The 22897-nt window shown below is 42.4% G+C and overlaps 1 protein-coding gene across 2 annotated transcripts in view; it reads left to right on the top strand.

Moving 5' to 3' along the window:
• Window positions 1-22897, top strand: part of CREB5 (cAMP responsive element binding protein 5) — a 550201-nt gene that overhangs the window by 400945 nt on the left and 126359 nt on the right. The window contains exon 1 of one of the 2 annotated variants that reach the window (XM_012735909.2): window positions 20599-20704. The exons of the other annotated variant lie outside the window; for it this stretch is intronic. Coding sequence (XP_012591363.1) covers window positions 20658-20704 — 47 coding nt within the window. The 5' untranslated portion in view covers window positions 20599-20657. Of the gene's footprint in view, window positions 1-20598; window positions 20705-22897 lie in introns of those variants that run through there. 2 annotated transcript variants of the gene reach the window in all.

Here is a 22897-nt window from a genome sequence, read left to right as displayed (position 1 = left end):
TAATTCAGCCCTTCACGTAAAATTTGATATTTTAAATTCCAAATATTTCCCAGTTTCAATTCCTTCTGAAACATTAAAAATAGTGTTTGTCTAAGGAAAGATGAAAAATACTACCAGTCACTTTTTTCCTCCCCTCTCTCCCTTCCTCCCTCCGCCCTCACACCCCTTTCTTCTCTTCCCTTCCTTTCTTCCTCCAAGGGTGAGGGTTTGAGCAAAACGAATTTTCCTATTTTATTCTTCTGATTCCTCTTGTGCCCACCATGTTTCCATCATAGCTCCCATGTTCCTAGGGAAAGGGTAGCACTGGAGCTGGAAGACGTGATGCCTGTGTGTTTAATATTTCCTCAAATGTGATAATTGGTGATTTTCCTGAGGAATGCCACGGAAGACTGTTCCAGCAGGCAGTTTTGTTTTTATATTCCAAACACTCACCAAGATTCAGAAAAGATTAGGAACAGAGCTCTTCTAGTCTGCATTAATGCTTTTCCACAACAAAACGGACGGCCCTTTCAGGTGAGAGAAGGGAGGTTAGTACCCTGGAAAAGCACAAAGGGAAGGGAAAGAGAGTTTTAGAGAGAGAGTCTATTCTCCCAGGAGTCACGGAACAGGTACAAATAATGAGGGTTCTGGAAGGAAGACAGACCTAAGTATGTCAGGGAAGTCTGTGATGTCAGGCTGTTAAATATCACCCAGCCCTTTCTGGCTGTCATAATTCAAAACTATAGTGACAATGTGGTAGTTATGACCCGAGTGGTAATCATGCCTTTGCCCAAAAGGCTAAGAAAAAGACAAAAACTGGGAAAGATCAGAGAGCATATTGGGTTGAGACAAGGAGGTTATCTCATTTTTCCACAGAAGCATCACGAAATACCTAGGTTGGCCTCCGCCACTGGACGATGAATTTCAGTTAAGGAGAATGGGGCAGGGGCAAGGACTTGTGTGGGGAGGTGCAGGGGTGAGGGAGAGCGGGGGCCGGCGGGCAAGGTTGCCTAGATCTCCTGCAGCCCAGCTAAAAGGGCCACGCAGAGTTGCATTAAACCTGATTGGAAAACTCTGCTTAATACATTAAAGAAACAACTTGCAGAAACATCTACCTCCCTTCCTTCCTCCCCCAAACAGTAATGAGTCCAAATTGCTAATAAAACATAAAAACCCAAAGATGTTGTGCATGGGCCATTTTTCTGAGCTGGTTATTTTTTATGTCAGTTTTCCCACAGCTGTGAGCATGCTGTAACTATCAACTTACCAAATGCCCTAGTTTAAATGAAACTTAAAAGAATGTATTTGGGAACTTTATAAAGAAAGTGGGGGGAAAACACAGACAGGCAAGATCTATCAATTTTTTTTTCTTTTGGTTAGAAAGAGGAATTTGGAAGGATGTGAGAGGGGGAGAAATGGCTTGAGCCAGTAAGTCTCAGCAAATAGTGGTTGAGAGAATAGATAGATGTATTCATCTTCTTGCAAAGCCATTATTCAAAGATCACATTCAGCCTGGATGGAAAGTAAGGCAGAGGTGTCTGGTAGAAACTCGTGCTCCACATTGGGGGCATCATCTAACTTCTGAGGTTAACTTATGCAAGGAGAATTAACAAGCAAGTCTAAACCGCAAGGAAGAAGAGTGTTTCTGACCCTAAATATGTACAAAATCCTAAGTAAAGGTCATTCCACCCATAGTGGATCAAGTGGTCTAAAGAATCCACTTTTTGCTGTCTTTTTTCAGTTCATCTCTCAACAAATAGCAAACATTCTTATTTGAAATAGGCGAATGTTAAGTTATGAGCAGTGATTGCCAAACATTTGGATAATAAATAAGAAACGCATGTGGTGAAGATGAAACTTGCATGTTATACCCAGAATTAGAAAGGGAGTTCCGTCACTCTGTGGCCCAGCAGCGTCAATCAAGCTACAAAACACCTTAGGGATATTTAGTGTTCTGTGCCCACCCCTTATAAATGTATATGAGTCAATATCCCCAATGAGTAATGTGGCTGGCGGCCATACCACCTTCATCTAAGCTCTCATAAGCTGAACAGGGTTGGGCTGGGTCCGTGTTCTTATGCGAGACCTCCAAAGAAACCCTGGAGGTGTCAGCGATGATTCAGTGGGTAGTTCCCTGCCTTGAGTCAGTCCCAAATCACTTTCCTTTTCTGGTGTTAACAGGTCCCTTACACATATATGCAGGTGCAGCTTTTTTGAGAATCAGTCCACAGCCTGCTTGCTTAAAACACACACACACACACACACACACACACACACACACACACACACACACACACATATATATATATATATGTTTTTTTCTTTTTAATTAAAAATAAAAGGCAAGGTAAGGGTAGCCCAAAGAAAGGGAAGAGGAAAAGGAAGAGTGCAACAGAAACAGGAGAGAACTGATCCATCGCAGGCCAATTCCCATTTCAACCAACTCAAAAGGATTCCCCTAATTATTTGATTAGATTGGGGTGTACTTGTCACTAATTTTGCCTGGATTGAATGAGTTACCAGCAACAAGATTTGAGGATCCACTTTTTTTTTGTGAAGAGTGAAACCAGGACTGATGCTCTTGGAATTGCGTAGAAAGTTCTGCCTTGCCCCTATAAACAAACTGCTCTAAACAAATCCAAAACATAGGCCCCTTCAAAAAATTCTCAGATGCGTACTGTCCCTGGGTGGGGCCACCGATCCCACTGTGAGCACTGGAATGGCAATCAGAATTATCAAGGGGACTATTTCTTGCTGTGAGTGTGTTCTTGTAAGTGCTTACCCTTCTTCCTATGTAGTTGCTTGAAACTGCCATCAAGTTTTGTTTTTGACAGTTAAAATGCTACCGTGATTCTTTGGAAAGCTGCTGTTTGAGGGGATTCCAATTCTTAAAGATATAGAATGTTTTGAGGTTTTGGAATAAAAAGGACTTGTTAATGTGTAAGAGAAACTATGTGGTATATTTCCTTTCTTCAATAAGACATGTTTAGCCTGCTCATATCCTTTTTAAACCAAGGATATGAATAAATCTGCCCAAATATTTTCTTTGGGATAGGAATAATTCTCTAAGTAGCTCTCGTTAGATGACGTTTTCTAAAAATATGGAAGGAAGAAAAGAAAAAGATGAAACAGTTTTTAAAAAAACCGCCTTTTTGTTGTTATGTAGAAGAATTTGTTCTGTTTATTTGTAAACTTGCAAAATATTTCTAAGTTTGCAAATAAAATAAACGTTTTTCAATACAAGTGTTTTTGAAGTTACATCCAGCCTGGCTCCCTAAAATGACAAAACCCAGGAAACAAAAACAAATATCTGTTCGATGGACTTGAAATTAGTTCACATTTATATTTTTAGTTGAGGGATGTGTTGGATTTATAAAAAAACTGCAAGTGGTAAATATTTGCTTCTCACTGACAGTTTTTTCTAAACTTTTGCTTTGCATTTAAAAAAGAGAATATTTACATTTTATAAGATAATTAAAGGTGTGAAAAATGCATGTCTCCCTTTTAGTCACATCTAGTGAACAATACATTTCTTGCTAATTTCCCCAGCCTTGACTGCTGCATGATCAAATACAAAAATCAAATGTTTTCATACAAACGTTTTCATAAAATGCTCTATAGTCAGGTGGTATCTCATTTAAGTCTCTATTAAACTCTACTTGTTTCAGAACTCATTGTTGTGAGGATATGTAAAGAAACTTCATGAAGTTTCCCTTCCCAAGTTTAATGCATAATCTCACTTTATCCTGTTCAGTTTTTATTAAATTTCTTTGCTAACTTAATGCTGAAAGATACATAAGAAAACCAATAAAAAAGTATAGCATTTTTTTCAATTGAAGAAAAAAGAAATCAGCACTCTGCATTCAGAATATGAAGAGTCATATATTCTTTTCCATTGTCTGAGCTTTGTAAACACGTCTTGATATGTTGAAGGTTATTTTTCATTTTTTAGGAATTATTTTTATTATATGTATATAACAATATGAAAGTCTATTGTCATTATGCAAATGCAAGTATAGATTTATAAAACTACAAAAGAGTTGCTCTGGTCAATGATACATATTTTCCCTTAAAGTTTATGCTGCAGATGGGAGGGAAGAGGAAGGGAAGAGAAATAGAAAAAAAAAGTTTATGCTACTGATTAAAAATTACTGATTCAATCGTTAGTAGAGTAAGGGGGGAGGAAATACATACAAATATCAAAACAAATAAGATTATGACGAGTTAGGTTTTTCTATAAACAGAGTTTGGGTGAAAACGGGTTTTATTCCAGCAAAAGTAATGGGAAGTATTACAGGTAGGAAATAACCAACTCTTTTAATATTATTTATATGATATAATTGCAATCTATATCAGGATCAAACTATATTGGGATGCCTTAAGCATTCTATGGCATTGGGGTTTCCAGTGGGTGAGAGTGTGGAGTTTCTTTTCAAATTCCCTGCCATGCTCCATCCAGGGACTGCTGTCCCCTCCCTCTTTCAGAGGCCAGGGCCTTCCTGCCGACCTCCGTCCCAGGCCTCGCCCTTTCACTCTGCCCTGATGCCCCAGGTGGTGTTGTCCTTCCCAATATGCCACACGAGCAATGCACCGATACTCTGCTTCAGAAATTGTTAGGCAAGAAAGCACACATCTGGCTTGTGGAACCAAGACTGCTTTCGCAAAGCATAAGCCTTTCAAGTTGAGGGAGCAGCACGAGCAAGCCTGTGGCTGCGGGGAGGTCGGGATATACTGAGAGAAAGCAAGCACGCCCATTTTGGCTCTACCCAAACTTTATCAGGTACGTGTTGGGGAATAGTGGCAGACGGCTCTAAAAATATAGGATGCCACCAAGTAACTGAACAACACTTATGTTGGTTAGCAATTGAGAGCTTGTTTTTGAGCAAGGGAATAAAGTGATTAAAACCCCACTCTGTTTGTGTCCTGGGCTGGTTCCTAGAAAAGAAAAGAAGCTAGTGGGGGAAAAAAAAAAAAAACCTGATAGCATCCAAATAAAGTCTGTAGTTTAGTTAATGGTATTATACCGATGTTAATTTCTCAGTGTTGTTTAATGTGCCTCAGTTATGTAAAATGTTACCATTAGGGGAAGCTGGTGCAGGACATACAGGAACTCTCTGCAACTCTTCTGAAAATCGGAAGTTATTTCAAAATAAAACGAAACAACAACAACAAAACGCCACTGTGGGACTCTATCTCCAATGCTGGACCGTCACACCATGGGCATCAGGGGACCGTTTGGCTGGTTTTTACCACTGTGGCGACAAGCCAACATCGTAGAAAGTAAAGCATTTGTTGTTTTACTGCAAGCTCTGGAAGTCTGTTTCCTGTGTCAAGAATCTTTGTTTCTGTAATTTCACCTGCTCCTAGGGGCTGCTTCTTCCTGTGCCCTGCCATGAGGATGTAGCTCTCAACCGGATGCCAACGGCTGCAGCACCAGATACAGCAAGGGGAGCCCCAGAGACTCTGGGGTTTTTTTCTTGTGTCCTTTTTTTAAAAAAAAAATTTCCAAATAATTTTTATTGATATTCTGCCATCTAGAAGGTAAAGCACAACTAACTCCCCACTCTTTAAGTGTGGGTTGCACATAGTGACCTTCCAAAGAGTACAGTATAGAAGGAGGGTGGGAAGAGTGACTACACAGTGGAGTAACCTGACAATGCTGGTACAATTGTGTTAATTAACAAAACAATGTTGATATGTTATTATAAAAAAATATACATACTTCATTACTATTTTCTTGTTTTCTTTACCAATTCTCTGCTATCACCATCCCTCTTGCCAGTTTTCTGAATGTTCTCTGCCACATGCAAGAGAAAGTAAAATGCTTTTAAGCCCAGTTGGCACATAATCTGAAAAGTTCTTGAGGCAGTCCCTCTTATCCTGGGGGAATATTTTCCAAGACCCTCAGTGGATGCCTGAGACTGTGGATAGTTGGGAACCCTATGTAGACTATGTTTTTTTCCCATACATACATACCTATGATAAAGTTTAATTTATTTATTTTATTTATTTATTTATTTATTTATTTATTTATTTGAGACAGAGTCTCGGTTTGTTGTCCAGGCTAGAGTGAGTGCCGAGGCATCAGCCTAGCTCACAGCAACCTCAAACTCCTGGGCTCGAGCGATCCTTCTGCCTCAGCCTCCTGAGTAGCTGGGACTACAGGCATGCGCCACCATGCCCGGCTAATTTTTTATATATATATCAGTTGGCCAATTAATTTCTTTCTATTTATAGTAGAGACGGGGTCTCGCTCTTGCTCAGGCTGGTTTTGAACTCCTGACCTTGAGCAATCCGCCCGCCTCGGCCTCCCAAGAGCTAGGATTACAGGCGTGAGCCACCGCGCCCGGCCTAAGTTTAATTTATTAAGTATAAATTAGGCACAGTAAGAGATGAACTATAACTAGTAAAAAAAATAGAACAGTTATAGCAATATACTGTAATAACAGCTATGTGAATATGGTCTCTCCCTCTCTCAAAATAATCTTATTTTATTGTACGCCCCTATTTTCTGACTGCAGTTGACTGCAGCTAATTGAAACTACAAAAAGCCAAACCGTGGATAAGGCAGGAATACAGTATTTGAGTTTACTGCCTTTTAGCAGGTGATTTTCAGTTTATCTCCCTTTAAGACCATTTACCTGAATTGGGGGCACTGTGTTTCTGTCATTAGAAATATTTTCTGTAGTCATTAATGCAGACTAAGAGAAGCTGACACTCTACCCCAAAATAATATAAATCTATTTCTTCCACGAATACTTATCTACAAGGAATAGGGCATAAGGAAATATGTAGCTTATATGAGGTAATTATCTTAAGTTTGTTTTTAATTCAACATATCTCCCATACGCCATCTAAAAAGCCCAAGGCTCTTTAAATCAATTCAAGTCAAAACAACAAAGTTCACTAATATAAAATTTATAGGTGTGTGCATGTCTATACTGTGTGCATGTCTTCTTTCCACCACTCTATAGCAGGCTGCTTGTTGATGAAGTTACAATTACATTTTCCATAACAATCTATTAGCAAAAAGTGTGAACTAAGTTGGTTGAGTTATTTAGTGACATTTATTGTGAAATGAAATCAGTCACTTCCCATTTATAAATGTGTTTCCTGCTTGCCATGGTCCCTTCTCAGAAAACTGAGGTTCTCTTATGACTTGTTTTAGCATAAGCATGATTTGGGGTGTCTTGGGCCAGTCTTAGATGTTGCTGGTTTCAACATCTAGCCTCAACCAGAAAAGAGGGATCCTAATTTTTCAGACTGGGGAGAAGCAAGAGACTCTTGGTCTTCTTCTCTGTCTCAAATACGTCTTCTAAAATTCTGGTGCGACGTGGGTTGCTTAGCTGCCAGTCAACATACGAAGGTTAAAACCAGAGAAGCCAAGAGAGAAGAATTAAGCCTTTCAGTTCTTACTTGTTTTGTTTAGCGGCCTCAAAGAGAAAGCAACAAGGTGTGGTGGGTTAGTGTGAACACGTCAGTCAACTGCCCGTGTTTGTGACTGGACTGTGTCACGTGCCATCTGGGTGACCTTAGGCAAGTTACTTAACCTCTCTGAGCGTTTATTTCCTCATCTGTAAAAGAAAGATAAGAATAGCCACCAGATTTACTTGTAGAATTTAGTGAGACATTACAGATTCACTCTTAGCACATTGCTTGTCATTTAGTAAAGACTTACTATTAAATTAAATTAGATTTTATCTTTATTGTAATAATTGTTATTATACTTTCTTATTCCTTTTTGCCTCCAAAGTTTCAACCGTGTATGTACTTAATGCTACTAAACTGTACACCTAAAAAGGTTAAAATGGTAAATGTTGTGCTACGTATACTTTATCTCGAGTACAAAAAAGTTGTAATCACTCCAGCCAAACAAATACAAACATCAGGCCGGGTATGGTGGCTCATCCCTGTAATCCTAGCACTGTGGGAGGCTGAGGTAGGAGGATTGCTTGAGCTCAGAAGTTCGAGACCAGCCTGAGCAAGAGCAAGATCTCATCTCTACTAAAAACAGAAAAAAATTAACCGGGTGTGATGGTGTGTCCCAACTAGTCAGGAGGCTGAGGCAGGAGAATTGCTTGAGCCCAGGAATTTAAGGTTGCTGTGAGCTACAATGATGCCACTGCATTGTGCCTGGGGCCACAGACGGAGACTTTGTCTCAAAAAAAAAAAAAAAAGGTAATAATAATAATAAATAAAATAAATAAAATCACTTCCTAAAATAAAATAACACACATTCAAGATACCAAGATATCAAGATAAAGAGACCAATTATATTATGGAAAAAACACTGGACTAGATAGCAGACGACCTGGGATCTAATTAATAACTGTGTTCTTGACCAAGTCATTACACCTCTGACCTAAGCTTTCTCCTTGAGAAAAGTTTTAGGAGAATGAAACGAGGTAACGGATTGCTTTGTAACACATATAAATTGGTATTACTGTGGCCAGAGTTCCTTTTTATCTGCTTCTAAGAACAGATCCAGGATGTTGTAGAGAACTGCAGAAAAAATGTCCTGTTCATAATGCATTTATTTGGTTACAAAGACATCAGAGCATTTAATAATGCACTATGAAATAGGCTCTGACAAACTCTGATTGACAGAGACTGGCTGTCTTGACCCGGTTAACGGGAAATGCCCTGGGTCCCAGCCCTGCAGCTCGCAGACTGTGCAGGTTCTTGGCTTCTACTCCCAAGAGCCCAAAGGCAAGAATGAATTCGGGGAAATCACCCAGTGAGATGATTTCCCCCCCCCACAATCCAGAGATACCCGGCTGCCCAGCGGTGCAATAGAAAGAGTTCTGAAATCGGCATAAGGGGGGCTGGGGTGATTTTGAGTAAGCCCCTTAACTTCTCATTAATTCAGTACCAGCAAAATGAAAGAATTTGGACTTTAAAATTCTCATGCTCTAACACTCTATGAGACTGTGTTAACAAAGTATTTTGAAGATTTGGGGTCATTTTTCTATTCTTTACCCCTAAACTTGAAAAAAACCACTGCAGCATTTGGCCTCTTGGATTATCTTGGCTTCCTGAATGCCAGACACCACCCACCCACTACCTTCCCTCTGTTGCCCTGAGTCAGCGCAGGCCATCTTCAGAGGAGGGACAGATATATTCAGACCCCATGCCACTACTGTTTAGAAGAATTTGGGTCTATCCAGAACAAGATAGGGATTTTCATAAGCACCCACAATTTAGCTTTTAAATGTCAAAGTTTGTTATTTGACATCTGAAATTTGGGGCAGTGAATTCCTCAAGTCTCTCCATTTGTTTTTCACCCAGGGCCTCCTGGGCCTAATACAATGGCTGTCATCACACATTCCAAAACAGCCTCCCCATTGTAAACCTGTCCCTGGGTACCTGTTTTCACAGATGGAGAAAAATCTAGAAATCATCTACTCCTGTTGTCTGCTGGAAAGCAGCTCTTAGAACCTACTGGGCAGCCCACGTTCCCAAACCACCCTGGGACCATCTCAAAGTGAGATACATCATAGAAGTGTTAAAATCACATACATTAATAAAGCTTATCGGTTTAAAACCCGCTGTACGATTTTCTTTCTAATTTTACTCTCTAGCCTTAGAAACAAAAGAAGGTCTACATCTAATACCCATGGGTAATTTTAATTTTATCATTTTTGCCAAGTCTCAAAAGTAGTAACGAATAAAGCAGAGCCCTTGTTGACATGAAGTTTATCTCTTGCTAATGAAAAGTACATATATTTATCTGGGGCCCCAAGAACAGTCGACTGTTAGAGGGAAAGGTGAGCAGGCAGCAGGGTACTTAAAAGCTTTTGGCCCCAGGTAGAATGTTTTTAAAGCTCCTTGTCTTTTGTTGCTTGTACATAAGATCTTCAGATTTTCTGCATTACCAGAGTTTCCTTCTGGATGTTCTCATGGTGGGGGGAAAAGGTGGAGTGTTTGCAAGCAGGTGGGAGGAAGAAGAGCTATTTTCCCAGTCAGCTGAGAGTGAGCTGCTTTTTGATCTTTCTCCGAGACAGAACACAACCACAGCAGCCACTGAGTAGGTGATTTCTAACACGTTCATACTTCCAGTTGATCTGCAGTGACTGTTACACTCACACTGACTTCCAGGACCCTCTTCTGTCGCCCTTCCTGATCTTTCTCCCATCTCATGGCTAATCCTTTCCTGCTCAGCTCTTATTGTAAGAGAGTATCTTGCTCACCCACTCTATGGCTTCGAAGACAGTCAATCAGAATCGATTCCCACTGGATATCTTGCAGCCTTGACCTCCCTGCCGAGCTTGGGTGCTCCTACCCCTCTGCCCTCCTGATTCCTGCACCTGTACACGCCTAATAGGCATCTCAAATGGATTAATACCGTGTCCAGAGCAGAACTCTTGGCCCTCCAAAGTTATATTAATCCCGGTCTTCGTCATCACAGTTAATGGCAATAGCATTCACCCACTCGATCAGGTCAAAGATGCAGAGTCATCCTGGTCTCTGCCTTTTCCTAGCTCCACGGTGCTGCTGGCTCTGTCCTCTTCTCACCACGTGCTGGCACCCACCTCCATCACTGCTCATCCAGACTGTTGCAAAATCTCCGAACTGTTCCCTGAACTTGAATTCTTTCCCTCTGACAATCCGTTGTCCACCATATAGCAGTTAATACAATTTTCTTAAAATAAGAATTGGATTATCCTAGTCCCTTCTTTAGACTTTCCAATGGCTTCTGTCAGCAATTAAAATAAAGCAGAGACTCTTTATGGTGTGACTTGCAAGATTCCACCTGCCTCTCCCACGTTATCTCTTTACCTCCTCCTTCTCCTTCCCTCTTTGGTTCCATGCGCGGAGCACAGCAATTCCCTTCCTGCCTTTTCACACAGGTGGTCCTCTGGCGCACCTGTTCCCCAGATCTACAGGTGGCTCCTTCTCACTGGTCAAATCTCAGGTAAAATGTCATCCCTCAGGAGAGGACTTTCCTGAACACTCTATCCAAAATACTTCGCCACATCCAACACTCCCTCTCATCACTGTGTTTTATTTTCTTTGTAGCAGTTATCACTGTCCAAAATTATTTATTTGCCTGTTTGCTTGTGTATCATCTCTTTCTACCCATTAGGATGCTGGCTCCCTGAGGTCTGAGATCGTACTTGTTTTGTTTTCTGTTGTGTCTCTGAAACCAAGGACTCAGCAGCATCCTTGTACCCGACTGCTTTCCCTACCATCTTCTGCCCTGGTGTCTCAAAGACCATCAGAAGAACTTAGGACTTTGGGTTTCTCAGCATATACACTGGGAGAAATTTGGCTTTGTCAGCTTAAGTCTAGTGTGAGATGATTTGAAATCAGTAAGAACAAAAGGCAATATAGAGAGATGGAAAGGGGAGATGAGAGAGAAACAAAAGGATTTCAATTTTGCTGAGATTTGGCCGGGCCAAGAGATATCAGGTAACACAAAATAGCCTGTGTTAAAATAACAGAAACTTTGACAAATTAAGACGGAACTGCCTCAGACTGAGTTATAGGGCCTTGTAGGCTCACAACCACCTCACCCTTGCAAACTGGTGCTACCCCAGGCAACTGTGCACCGTGGATACTATTTCAGTTTGTGATAAAAGCACATATATGCTCATGCGCACGAAGACAACACAGATTTGAGATGAGGAAGACTCTGGGTTTCCCTATAGAAAGTCAACACCAGGAACATTTTCTCACCAAATGGAAAAGGCAATTTACTGACAATTATAGATTTTGTAATTTCTGAAGATACCCAGAACTTTAAAGAGGATTACTGCCCCCAAACGATTTCATTCAGAGATATGTGTCATTAATATTATAATAATCAATATCTTTTCATTCTCCAAATCTTAGAGGCTCTCCTCTTCCGCCAACACAAAGCTTCTCTAAGTAAGGGGATGTAAAAACTATAACAGGTGTCAGAATGAAAGGGGCTTGGTAACCTTAGGCTAGAAGCCAGGAAGAGAGGAAAGAGCTACATAGGGACCTTCTATGCTTTTGTTGTAACCATCATTATTTTTTACATTCATTGACTGTTGCCTCTTCCCTTGTATCTACACATGGATTCATGCATTATTATTATTATTATTTCCCCAGACATTCGGCACCTACCAAGGTTTTTCATTTTGTATATTCCCTGGGCTTGTGTGTGGGGTGTCTGTTTCAATAACTGCTTCCGTGGTACTATGACATTATTAATATGACAAAGAGTTGGTCAAACAGAAATTCCACAAGGAGGATCATTGTAATTCAGACACTTAATTCCCACTTAGCAATAGATGCAGCCCTTGATGACTCACAGGTCGTGATCCTCATTCTCCTCCATCGCTCACTCTTGTCTTTGGGTCTGTGGATAGACGGGTACTTTCTCCTCTCAAGTACTGTGGCACTTTATAAGGTTAAAAATTAAAAGACTCTTGAAAACGTTCTTAACATCCTTTGGGAAGCGTGATGGATAAAGAACCCCAGAGAAAGAAACCCAGTGCAGAACTCTGTGGCTTTCATTAGGATCCGCAGCCAGGACCACTGTGGAAGTTTAACTAAAGTTCAAGAAAATAACCCAAGTTATGCCAGAGTTGTGGACTAGTACCCTGCACTAGACCCGTCGGTTACCACTATTATTCCTTCCCCCCTCCCCAGTGCACTCTCCCTGAGATTGTCACCTTAGGAGACTAGGAATATTGCAAAATAAACATCTGGAAACCTTGATAGTAAACAGAGAAGACAAATGTCTTGCAAAACTAGCCACAGGTCAGGAAACCCTAATCTTATCTGGGGTCCTGGAGACCACAGTTCCATAGACTGTTCAGATGGGTGTTGTTGCTGTGAACACGTATGTTTTCTTTCCACCCATTGTAGGCATCCTGTTTTGGAAAAGCCACTCACTATAGGCACTCTTTACAGGCTTGATCATTTCAGGACAGATCACTCTATACCTTTTGTCTTAAAAAATAAGTCGTGAAAGGAAAGCACAGCTCCTGTAGAGCACGAACAGCAGAGAAAGTACATATGTATTTGTATTTATTTTCATTTACTTCTTCAATTTAATTTATTTATTTATAAAATTTCTATGGCCATAGGATGACCACCTAGAATTTAGTCTTTCCTGAAATGTGGTCTGTGGATCACTAGCATCAAAATCTCGGAGGAGTTTTGCTTAAAAGTACATTTTCTTAGGCTCTACCTCAACCTACCCAATCTCTAAAGTAATACCTAGAAATCTACATTTTAATCTCTTCCCCAGAAATTCTTAGGCTCACCTATGAGAACCACCAAACTAGAAAAAGGCCTGTCTCATGATTAGAATGCCAGGCCCTGGGTCAGCCGTCAAGGGATTCAGAAGCTTTTTTTAGGATAAATATTGTAGAAGAGAGATTCATTTCTATGTACCTGCTTTTCTTTACCTATAAAAGAGCATAGATTGAAGTTTAATACAAAGAGGGCTATGCTTTTTCTCTTGGGGGTTTTAATCTGGGGGGTCCGTAATTAAAAGGAGGAGTCACAGTTTTCATTAGATTCTCAAGGATAATTATTGCCCAAGAAAGGAATGTTCTGATACCAGCTTAAAAACATGCTTTCCGGTTTGGATATTAAAAGAAAGGAATTGGGCACTGGGATTGGCCCAGGCAGTGCTTGAATCTCACTTTCCTTCCCATTTCTATTCATGAAGGAGGAATTCTCAAGTTTGTGAAGGATGAGAAATTTAGCATCTTTTACTCCCAAATCTAAAGAAGCCCTTGGACATCATAATATCTACTGTGCCTCTTATAGGACTGGAGAAGACCAGACTAAGCTGTTTATAAATCATATATTACTGAACTTCTAGAAAGGCAGAAACCTATATCAATGCATTTGAAAGAGTCACTATGATCATTTTCTTAAGAGTGTAGAGGTAAATTTCAGCATTGGGCAGGATTAACTGCACCTTTCTATCTGGGATTCTGGTGTAAGTACAGAAACCGTAGTCATGTACGGGCCTGAGAGGGACAGTAGAATGTGGAAGTGGGTTTGGAAACCAAAATATTATGTCAGCAGTTTTCTCTTTCATTTATTCTCCCTTATCAAAACCAACTTTTTAACTCAGGGGCCCAGTTAATAAAAACATAGATAATTTCATTTAGAAGGCCCAAGAGCTTCATGTTTGGGGTTTAAAAAAAAAAAAGAAAAAATTTCTTCTTATCCCCTCCAGGCAAAAGTGTTGGAGGGCTAATTCTCCTTGCAGAAACCCTCTTAATAAATCAGTGCTGGTGAACTTCTCTGCTCGGTGTAAGGGAAGGTCAGTTATTAAATACACACCAAGCCCTACAGCTGGAATCTTTGTGAAAAGAAATGAAACCACAGACACAATTCCCTCGTTTAAGCCTGCCTTTCTATTTCTAATACCTTCAAAACCTCTTCAAATTCATTCTTACTTTTGTAGCTTTTTTTCCCCTCATTTAAACATGTTTAATAATGCAAACAGCCAGCAGAGTATATTTTCAGGGATATTATTCCGACAAGTAAGTAATCCTTTTCAGAAGGCCTTTCTGTTCAATTGCATAGTATTTGCAGTGGTTGAGAAAGGAATATCTAGAAAGAAGACACTGTAGTGTTTTGAATTTATAATGTGCAAAAGGACAGCATTTTTCACTGATTATAAAAGTCTCCATGAACTGCTTTTCCAGATAAAAAGTGATGATCCGGTTCCGGCAGGGGCACATTTTCCCCCAGGTGAAATGGGCAGACCCGCTGGTAATGAGGGAACCTCAGAAACCCACGGCAGCAGCAGCCAGGGCAAAGCTATTGGTGTTGACTTCGCAGGGTTGGTTCAGAGTGTGGCCCCCTGATGGATCCAGGGTGTGAAGAGAAGGTAGCAAAGGCCAGGTGAGTGGCGTGAGGCCCAAGGGAGGGAAGCAACCCTCTATATTTCCTACTTCTTGATTTTATGCCTCTACTCCAATCCTCATCCCTTGGAAAATCTCTCTGATCAGAATCACGAACCTCATAGACCTTCTTCTTCCCACATTTCCCATGCTGATTGCTGGAACCAGGAACGTTGCTTACTTCTGGGCACATGGATTAATCCAGGTCACGAGGAACACCTGGGTCATAGAAGGAGTTAATGCATGGGTACAAAACAGCGAGGTGAGATGTTGTGGTCACATCCCTGACTTTGGTATCAGCTGACTTTTAGTTCAAATCTAAGCTCGTGGTGGCTCATGATCATATCACATGTATGTCTTATAATACAAAACCAAGAAAAAATTCTACTTTCCATAAATTCTGAAAGACAGGATATAGAAGGCTGCAATCTTGATGTTTCACACAAACAACAAATAGAGTGGGGAAAAAGGGAAAAATAGAATGGAATACTAAAAGACATGGAATTGAGAAGAAGGAAAGATTGATCAAAGGTGACACTTCCAAGGAAGAGTCCAGTGTGTTGTAGGCATCATCCTCTAAGCCCCTACCTGGCCAGGTAGGCCCAGAGCTTCACCTGTCTCCCACCGCTCCCAACCACAGCTGCTCTGAGCCATCCAGGTAGCTGCTGAGCCATGTCCTGGCTCCACTCAACACCAGAACATGAAGTCAGTGCAGTCAACATCATTGGCTCTGAGCCTATCTCAATTTCTACCTTCAAAAGTTTGGACCTCTTGTCCACTGCCATTTTTTAGGTTTTTTTTTTTTTTTTTTTAACATTTTTTTTTTTTACAGCCAGAGTGTTGCTCTGTCACCGTCCAGGCTGGAATGTAGTATCACCATCATAGATCACTGTAGCCTCAAACTCCTGAGCTCAAGTAATCCTCCTGACTCAGCCTGCTCAGTAGCTGGGACTACAGGTGTGCACTACCACACTTGGATAATTTTTCTTTATTATTTTTCTAGAGACGAGGTCACCCATGTTGACCAAGATGGTCTCCAACTGCTGGCCTCAAATGATCCTCCTCCCTTGGCCTCCTGAGTTGCTGGGATTACAGGTGTGAGCCACTGTGCCCAGCCTCAGGCACATTTCTTGACTACCTACTATGTGTGGGCCAGGTGCTAGGTGCTAAGGGTGTGGAGATCAATAGGCACAGTCTCTGCCCCTTAAGAAGCTCATGGCTACAGTGGGAGACAAACATGAAAATAGGTATTTTTCTATAACTGGCTTATTGCTGGCATAGACTCTGGCCCAGGATGCTAAGAGAGCACAGAGAAATGGGCACTCCTACTCCAGCCTGGTAGATCATGGAGATCATGGAACAGATAATGCCTGAGCTGAGGAGTATATTCATTTATTCTGTCATTCATTTATTCAACAAATAGTCATTAAGTGTCAGCTGTCTTTCAGACATTGTGATAGGTTTGAGTGATACATTAACACCCACATTTTAAGAATGAAGTAGAAGTCAAGGGAAAAAAAAAACCCCAACAACTATGAATAGGCAGAGTTGATGATAATATTTTAGTGCTAATCAAAGAGCTCTCATAACCTTGTAGTATTCCTAAGGCTTCCTACTGTCTCCATATTAGAGATTCATTCCTTTGTCTTAGATACATTCAGCATTGCCACATGAGTGAATTGCAAATAGATTTGGATGCAGGAAAGGCCAGTGAGATGCCTGAGGGTACTTGGTGCCAGGGTTGGGGTATAGGAGTTGCAGTAGGTACAAGACCAAGGACAGACCACTGCCTCATCTTCTCCCTGGGCACGTGTGGACCTAACTTTAGCAGGCCCAACTATCAGAGCCGGCTAATCCTGCTTGCGCATGGTTTAGGATGCATGCTACACCAGGTCACCCAAATAGCCCCTCAGCCTCTGTCCACTGTGAAAACACAGGACACCCAAGTTGAAGGGAATGTTGAATGACACCATGTGGGTGTGCAGTGGTCTGTGACCGGAAGGTTCGCTGGAAACAATTTGCCAAGGAGGCCTTAGAAAACCACCTGGATGGTTATTGTAAATTAAAAAAGGAAGAGATGCCACTTTTTTTCTGAATAATTTTTAATACTAGGTTTATGGCTGGGTACATGTGATAGTCATTACAGCTTATTTAACTCTGAAATTATCTGGCCCCTCAAACTCCACTGGGACCGTAGGAGTCATGGGTTAAATTTTAAAAACCATGTCTGAAAGAAGATGATATGCTTTTCCTGGAGGAAAATAAATTCAGACTTTAAAAAATCGGCTCTCTCTAGGAAGGGTCGTTCTCGTTTCTTATATTTGCTGTGTTTTCCACGATGTGTCTGAGCTCAGCAATTCACCCAGGCACACAGAAAGTCTCCCCTTGTCAGCTGTTGGGCCCTTCAGTCCCCACAAATCCAAGTCGTGCCTTTCCTATTGGGTTGTTTTGGAGATAATCCAAAAGCATTCTGAACTCTGAGCTCAAATCTCTGAGGTTTCCACTTCTTCGGAGCCGAGCATTTCATCAGGAGCTGAGAGTATGTGAGTTACACCAAACATCTGCGAGTACCCACCACCCTCTCCCCAAGGATGACACGCTCAGCAAAGGAGGGTGTAGTAAGCATTCCTGAGCAAGCCAGCTAATCTGGAGGCCTAGCCTATTGGCCGGGGGCTACTTCTAAGAAGGCTCCCACCGGAATTACAGCATCTTACAACTTCTATCTACAAAGCCCCCTTCTTCAGAGGAGCAGCCAGGACAGAGAGAGGACAGGGCATGGGGGTGCTGGGGTTGGGGCGAGGCAACAAGAAAGCCAAATGGGTGAAAAGGAAGCCCCTGAGTTGGAGGGGAGTTTCCTTTTGGGAACAGAATAGTCTCTCTCCTTAGAGAGAGAAAGAAGAAGGAAATTTAAGTTTTTAAGTTTGAATTTATTTTCCTCCAGGAAAAACATACCATCTTCTTTCAGACGTGGTTTTTAAAATGGAAGGAAAATGGGAAAGCAGGGTTTTTTTTTTTTTTTTTTTTTTTTTTCAAGTGGGAAGACACTTAGCAGCCGGTGAAACGCCTGATTTGGAAGTGGCAGAGGGAATACTTACTACGTTCCAGCCAACAAGTGCTAATGTAAATATTCAGACCCTTGAACTCTGAAATTGATTTCAACTCAGGCCGGCGCTCCAAAGCGGTTTTATTGGGATGTCAATGTGTTCTGGCACATCGGTGGCTTAATGGCATCGTGGTCACCCTGGGGTGGTGTCAGACATCCTGGGTCCTTGGAGTCTGTCTGGCTTCCAGAAGCACCGGACCCACTGGCCAGGTACATCACTTCCTGATCAGAGGCACACATGCTACTTTCAGACCTCTTGGCCCCTTTCTCCTCCAGGCAGGGGCGGTGGTGCTGGCATGTCTCCTCCGAGGTCTGTGCCTGGCTTTGGCCAAAGCTATCATCTCCTCTTACCGAGGAAGGAGCAAGGCACAGGAAAGCTACCTTTACATAGTCTTTACCTACAGCATAGGGCCTTTTGCGGACCTCACTGAAAAGCACCTCGGGCCTGTTATCTCAGGGCTTAACCCACCCCTTGTGATGTGGTTTAAGAAAAATCCCAGGGAGAGCATCTTCCCATTGAGTTTACAGGAAGATGTAAATGTGGAAAACTCCACCACATACCCATTTCGATATACACCTAACATAAAGAAAACATGGGAATAGGAAAGCTAAGGTTGGGGGGGGGTGAGTCCTGTGGGGGGGGGTGGAGAAGGGAAAGTGAAGGTTTTATTTAGCTTTATACTAACCAAGAAGGTCAATGGCTCATTTCAAAAGGAGAAAGTTTATGCAAAAAATCTTGAAGTGTAAAGGCTTGCAGGAGCTATTGAAAATTTTGTTTCATTTATTCCCCGCGGCAGAAGAAAAATCAATGGCTGCTCGGCGAGTCAGACGTAAATGAGTTATACAGGCCTCTGACATGGCGGACCAAACTTTATAACAACCACATCTGCCGCTGTCAGGCCAGGGGCTTCAGTGGCGCCAGCTGTAATTATGGCTGATCACCTCTAATTCAGAGCTGCCTGCCTTGATAAAGGTGTCACTGGGAGGCAGGGTGGCATCAATTGAGGATGTCATGCCAGAGGGCAGCCTGCTGGGGAAAGCTCTTCCCCCGCCGTGGGGCATTTTAACTCTTCACCCTGAGTACGGTGATACTCCCCAAAGCTGTGATTTAAATTCCGGTGGATTCAGATTCACATCCCTGACCTCTCGCAGCAGATATCTTTAATAAGCTAAGAGACATCTCCAGAAACGGAGTTTAGAAGTCAAGATCCTCCCTGCTTTGCAACATGCAAAGAGACGGATATTTGTATCATCTACCTGATTCACTGGCCACAGAGCAATTAAAGGCAATCAACTGTAGCAAAAGCTGTGATCATTTTTGGAGGAAAAAAAAAAATTGCAGCCCCATGCCTTTCTTCTGCTTTTGTGGCATTAAAAAAAAAATCCTAGTGAACTTCCCATTTTTTTTAAATTACTTTTTTCTTTTTGAAGGAGACATGAAGAGTGAGGGGAAATAGAAAATGAAAGAAGATGGGGTTTAAAAGTCCTGCTAATAAGGCAGATGAGCGTCTAGACCGTTCTAGGCAGAGTCCTGCATGGGGAGGTGTGAAGGGATGGGGAGAATTCAGCAATTACAAGGGTTTCGCAGTCATTTGTGAAGGATAATGTTTGACTGCCCCCACCCGCCGCCCCCCCCTCCACCCCTCCCCACCAGAGCTGTTCTTCCTCACTCTGTAATTAAAAAGGAGACAACACAGGGTTTGTGATCCACTATCCTCTTGAAACTCACAGACAGCCCCACCCGCACCAACACACCCCTCCAGCAAGGTGAGGAAGGGCTAGCCCCTCTTTCATTTTGTGGGGGGACATATTTTTCTTCCCTCTTCTTTGGACGGTTCGCCTGAGAGCAGGGCGCTAATCTCAGAAAGGCGAGCTCTGTGTTTTGCGGCCAGGGTCCTTTTCCTGTAGCACATAAAGGAGCGGCCAGCAGGGGCCAGCGGAGAAGTGACTGTGATTTCACAGCCCTTGATAGCTCCAGACATGGGCGCGTGTTTGGACCAGAAGTGGTTTTGCCCTTGCTGACAGGGAGGTCAGATGCGAGGACTCTCTGGAGGGGTGGTGGTTGGCACTCTGCAACAGAAAATCCCATCCAGCTCCAGGAAAAAAGGGCCCTGGGCAATGGAAACCCTGTCACCTGGTTCTGAACTGAAGCCCGGGCTGCTCACCCCCGTTGGTTTTTCAGACTCAGTCCTTCCAACCTGCTCTCCGCTCCCTGCGTCTCCACCTCTCCACGTGTCTCGGCATTATTTCCCGTTCTCCAAACACTTTTTTTTAAACCAGCTTTTTTTGGTTGTTGTTATCAGGACCAGTGGACCCCTGCCTGCCGAAGTCCTTGTCCCTCCCTGAGCCCTCCGATGGCAGCTGTAGGGCCATCCCCCGCGGCACTGTTTCCCCTTCTGTTTACCCGTTTCTAAGGGCAATTGCACCAGGCAGGCTCCCTGAGCCTGGAACTCGGCCTGGGGCTGTTTTGGTTACATTGAAGTTTTTGCTTCAGTTCTGCCAGATTTAAATGGTGACTTCACTAGCACTGAGCTAAAAAGGAGAAGGGGGAGGAGGGCGAGCCCGGGAGAAAGAGAGCGATCGAGCCGGAGGGAGAGAGCCAGAGCTGGGCGCAAGAGAAGGGCCAGCACATTACATCATCGCTTGGCCTGGAATCAAATGGGAAGGATATGACTCACTCAAGCTAGTTAAGCTTTGGCTCAAATTCTACACACACTCATTCCAGAGCTCTCATGTTCTGCACCTCAGGAGGGAATTCAGCCTCAGTGATGTCCATGAGGTTTGTTTTTAATTTTATTTTCTTTTTCCTGATTTTATAGACTTTTTTGCCCCTGCTGCCTTCTGCTCTCAAGTCTTCACCTTCCTCCTCCTCCTCCTCTTCCCCTTCTCCCCCTTCTCCCCTTTCTGCCTGTCTTTGTTTCTCCTCTTCTTCCTTCTCCTCTTCCCCCAGCCCCACCGCTGCTGCTCCTCTTCTTGCCCGAGGAGGAGGCATTTCTTTTCACTTTGGTCAGAGTTTTTGTTCTGGTACGGAGACCTGAATGAGTTGAACAGAGGCCGGTTGGGCGCAAAAAAAAAAAGCGGAGCAAACCGAAGCAACAGAAGCAAAAGGGCCACAAATAAAAAGCGAAGCGAGAAAGAGCAAACTCGGGCGAAGTTTCTTCGCTGCGGTGTCGCTCCTAATCGGAGGAGACAGGGAGAGAGTTAAAATGCAGGAACCAATCGCTTGAATGGTGATGTAATGCAAGAACTGCAGGGTAGTTAAGTAATGTGAGAGCCAGGGGGTCAGGGTTGCAAAGCATTTACCTGCTCTCAAGGGGTTTTCAGTTTATTATCCATTGCAGTGACTGTAACTGGCTTCAGACTGCAATCTCTAATTATTCACAGACGCCCCTTTTTTATCTTTTATTATTAAAAGTAAAACTATATTATGGTATTTTAAAATAACATGATATTATCACAGCTGTGTATTATTTTCCACCAGGATTCTCTCTCTCTCTCTCTCTCTCTCTCTCTCTCTTTCTAAATGGCTCAAAACGGTTGTCTTTTCATAAAAGGTTGAAGTGATGGTGGGAGTGTGGGTGGGGGCTGCTTTTTGAGTGAATTGCACATGACTGGGAAACTATGTGTGTATGTTGTATGAAGAGTTAATGGTCGTGCTGTATTATTAAGCATATACACTGTAGGTTTTGAAAGTAATATATGATCCTCAAAAGTAGTTATAGTCTTTCACCAATGATTTCGGCTAAGGTAACAGCAGTTGTGCAATTTGTGCTGGGGAATTTTAACTTTCTGTTGTTCTGTGTAACAATGATTCCAGCGCTATCTTTAAGGCTTTCGTGCTCTTGAATTGATTTTAAGATCTTATGTTTCCGAAGTGGAAGGAGTGATGAAAACTTTGTGATTGAGTTGTCTTAGAAACGGTTAATAGTTGCGAGTAAGGAATTCACGTTGTAATACACACACAGAGAGAGAGAGGAGCAAATGATGGTGTTCTGAATGTGTATCCACAGAGAGAGAGAGACCTTTATGCTTTGAAAATAACTACCACATTTCTGCGTGTTTCATAAAGTAGATTTAGGATTGTCATGCACTGCCTGTGTTGAGTGCTTTCTGAAACCTCCCAGCATTATTAGATGACTATAATAAACCAGAGCCCGGTAGGAGAGGACAAGCCCAGCATCCCCTCACTCTGCGTATTCCAGAACTTCTCTTGGGCTTCTTCCGTCCTCATTCTTGTACAGCTGGATGCACAGTGCGGCTTGGGGCACATACCAGAAAGGTGTTTATATTTATTTATTTAACACATGTGTTGGATGTAATTAATCATGACTTTATGGATTTTTCTCCTCCCTACTTTTTGGGCAGAAGTCAAAGGGGAAGGGGTGAGGGGTAGTCATTTTTGGAGGAAAGAGCATCATGTGGTGGGAAGGCCTGGGTGCTAATCCGGATGCTTGACCTTGAACAAATCACTTAAACCATCTGGGCTCACTGGAAAGTGAGGGGGAAGACAAGGTGGGCTCTAAGCTCCTCCCCACCGTGGGGAATCATCTCAGATGATCTCAGAAGTCCCTCTCCACTCGAAAGTTCTATGTCTATGTCTGTGTTCTGTACAAAACTTTGCTAAAGGGCATTTGGCATAGCTTTTCGGAGAAAAGTGCATTTTAAATTCAAGATGAGTTAGTGCCTGAAAAAAAAAAAAATGAATGCAGAGGGTGAAGAAGAGCATATCTTCCCCTACTTTGAAGTTTGTTTGTTTGTTTGTTTTTGCTTTTGCTTTTTTGGCATGAAGATTGCTTACGTGGTGGAATTCTTAGTTTTCAAATGCCACCTGTGAGGAGACCTCAGTGAGGTGTAATTACCTAGGAGAGCCTGTCCAAAACACTGGCAGAGCACACCTGTCCAGTAAACTTCCCTAAAAGGTCCTGCACCTCCTTCAGATCCACAAAATGCTGCTGAAAAGGCAGGAGGCGTA

Source organism: Microcebus murinus, chromosome 9, assembly GCF_040939455.1.
Source record: "Microcebus murinus isolate Inina chromosome 9, M.murinus_Inina_mat1.0, whole genome shotgun sequence".
Taxonomy (NCBI): domain Eukaryota; kingdom Metazoa; phylum Chordata; class Mammalia; order Primates; family Cheirogaleidae; genus Microcebus; species Microcebus murinus.
The sequence above is the reverse complement of the archived record's forward strand: the minus strand, read 5'-3'. Positions and strand labels throughout refer to the sequence as shown.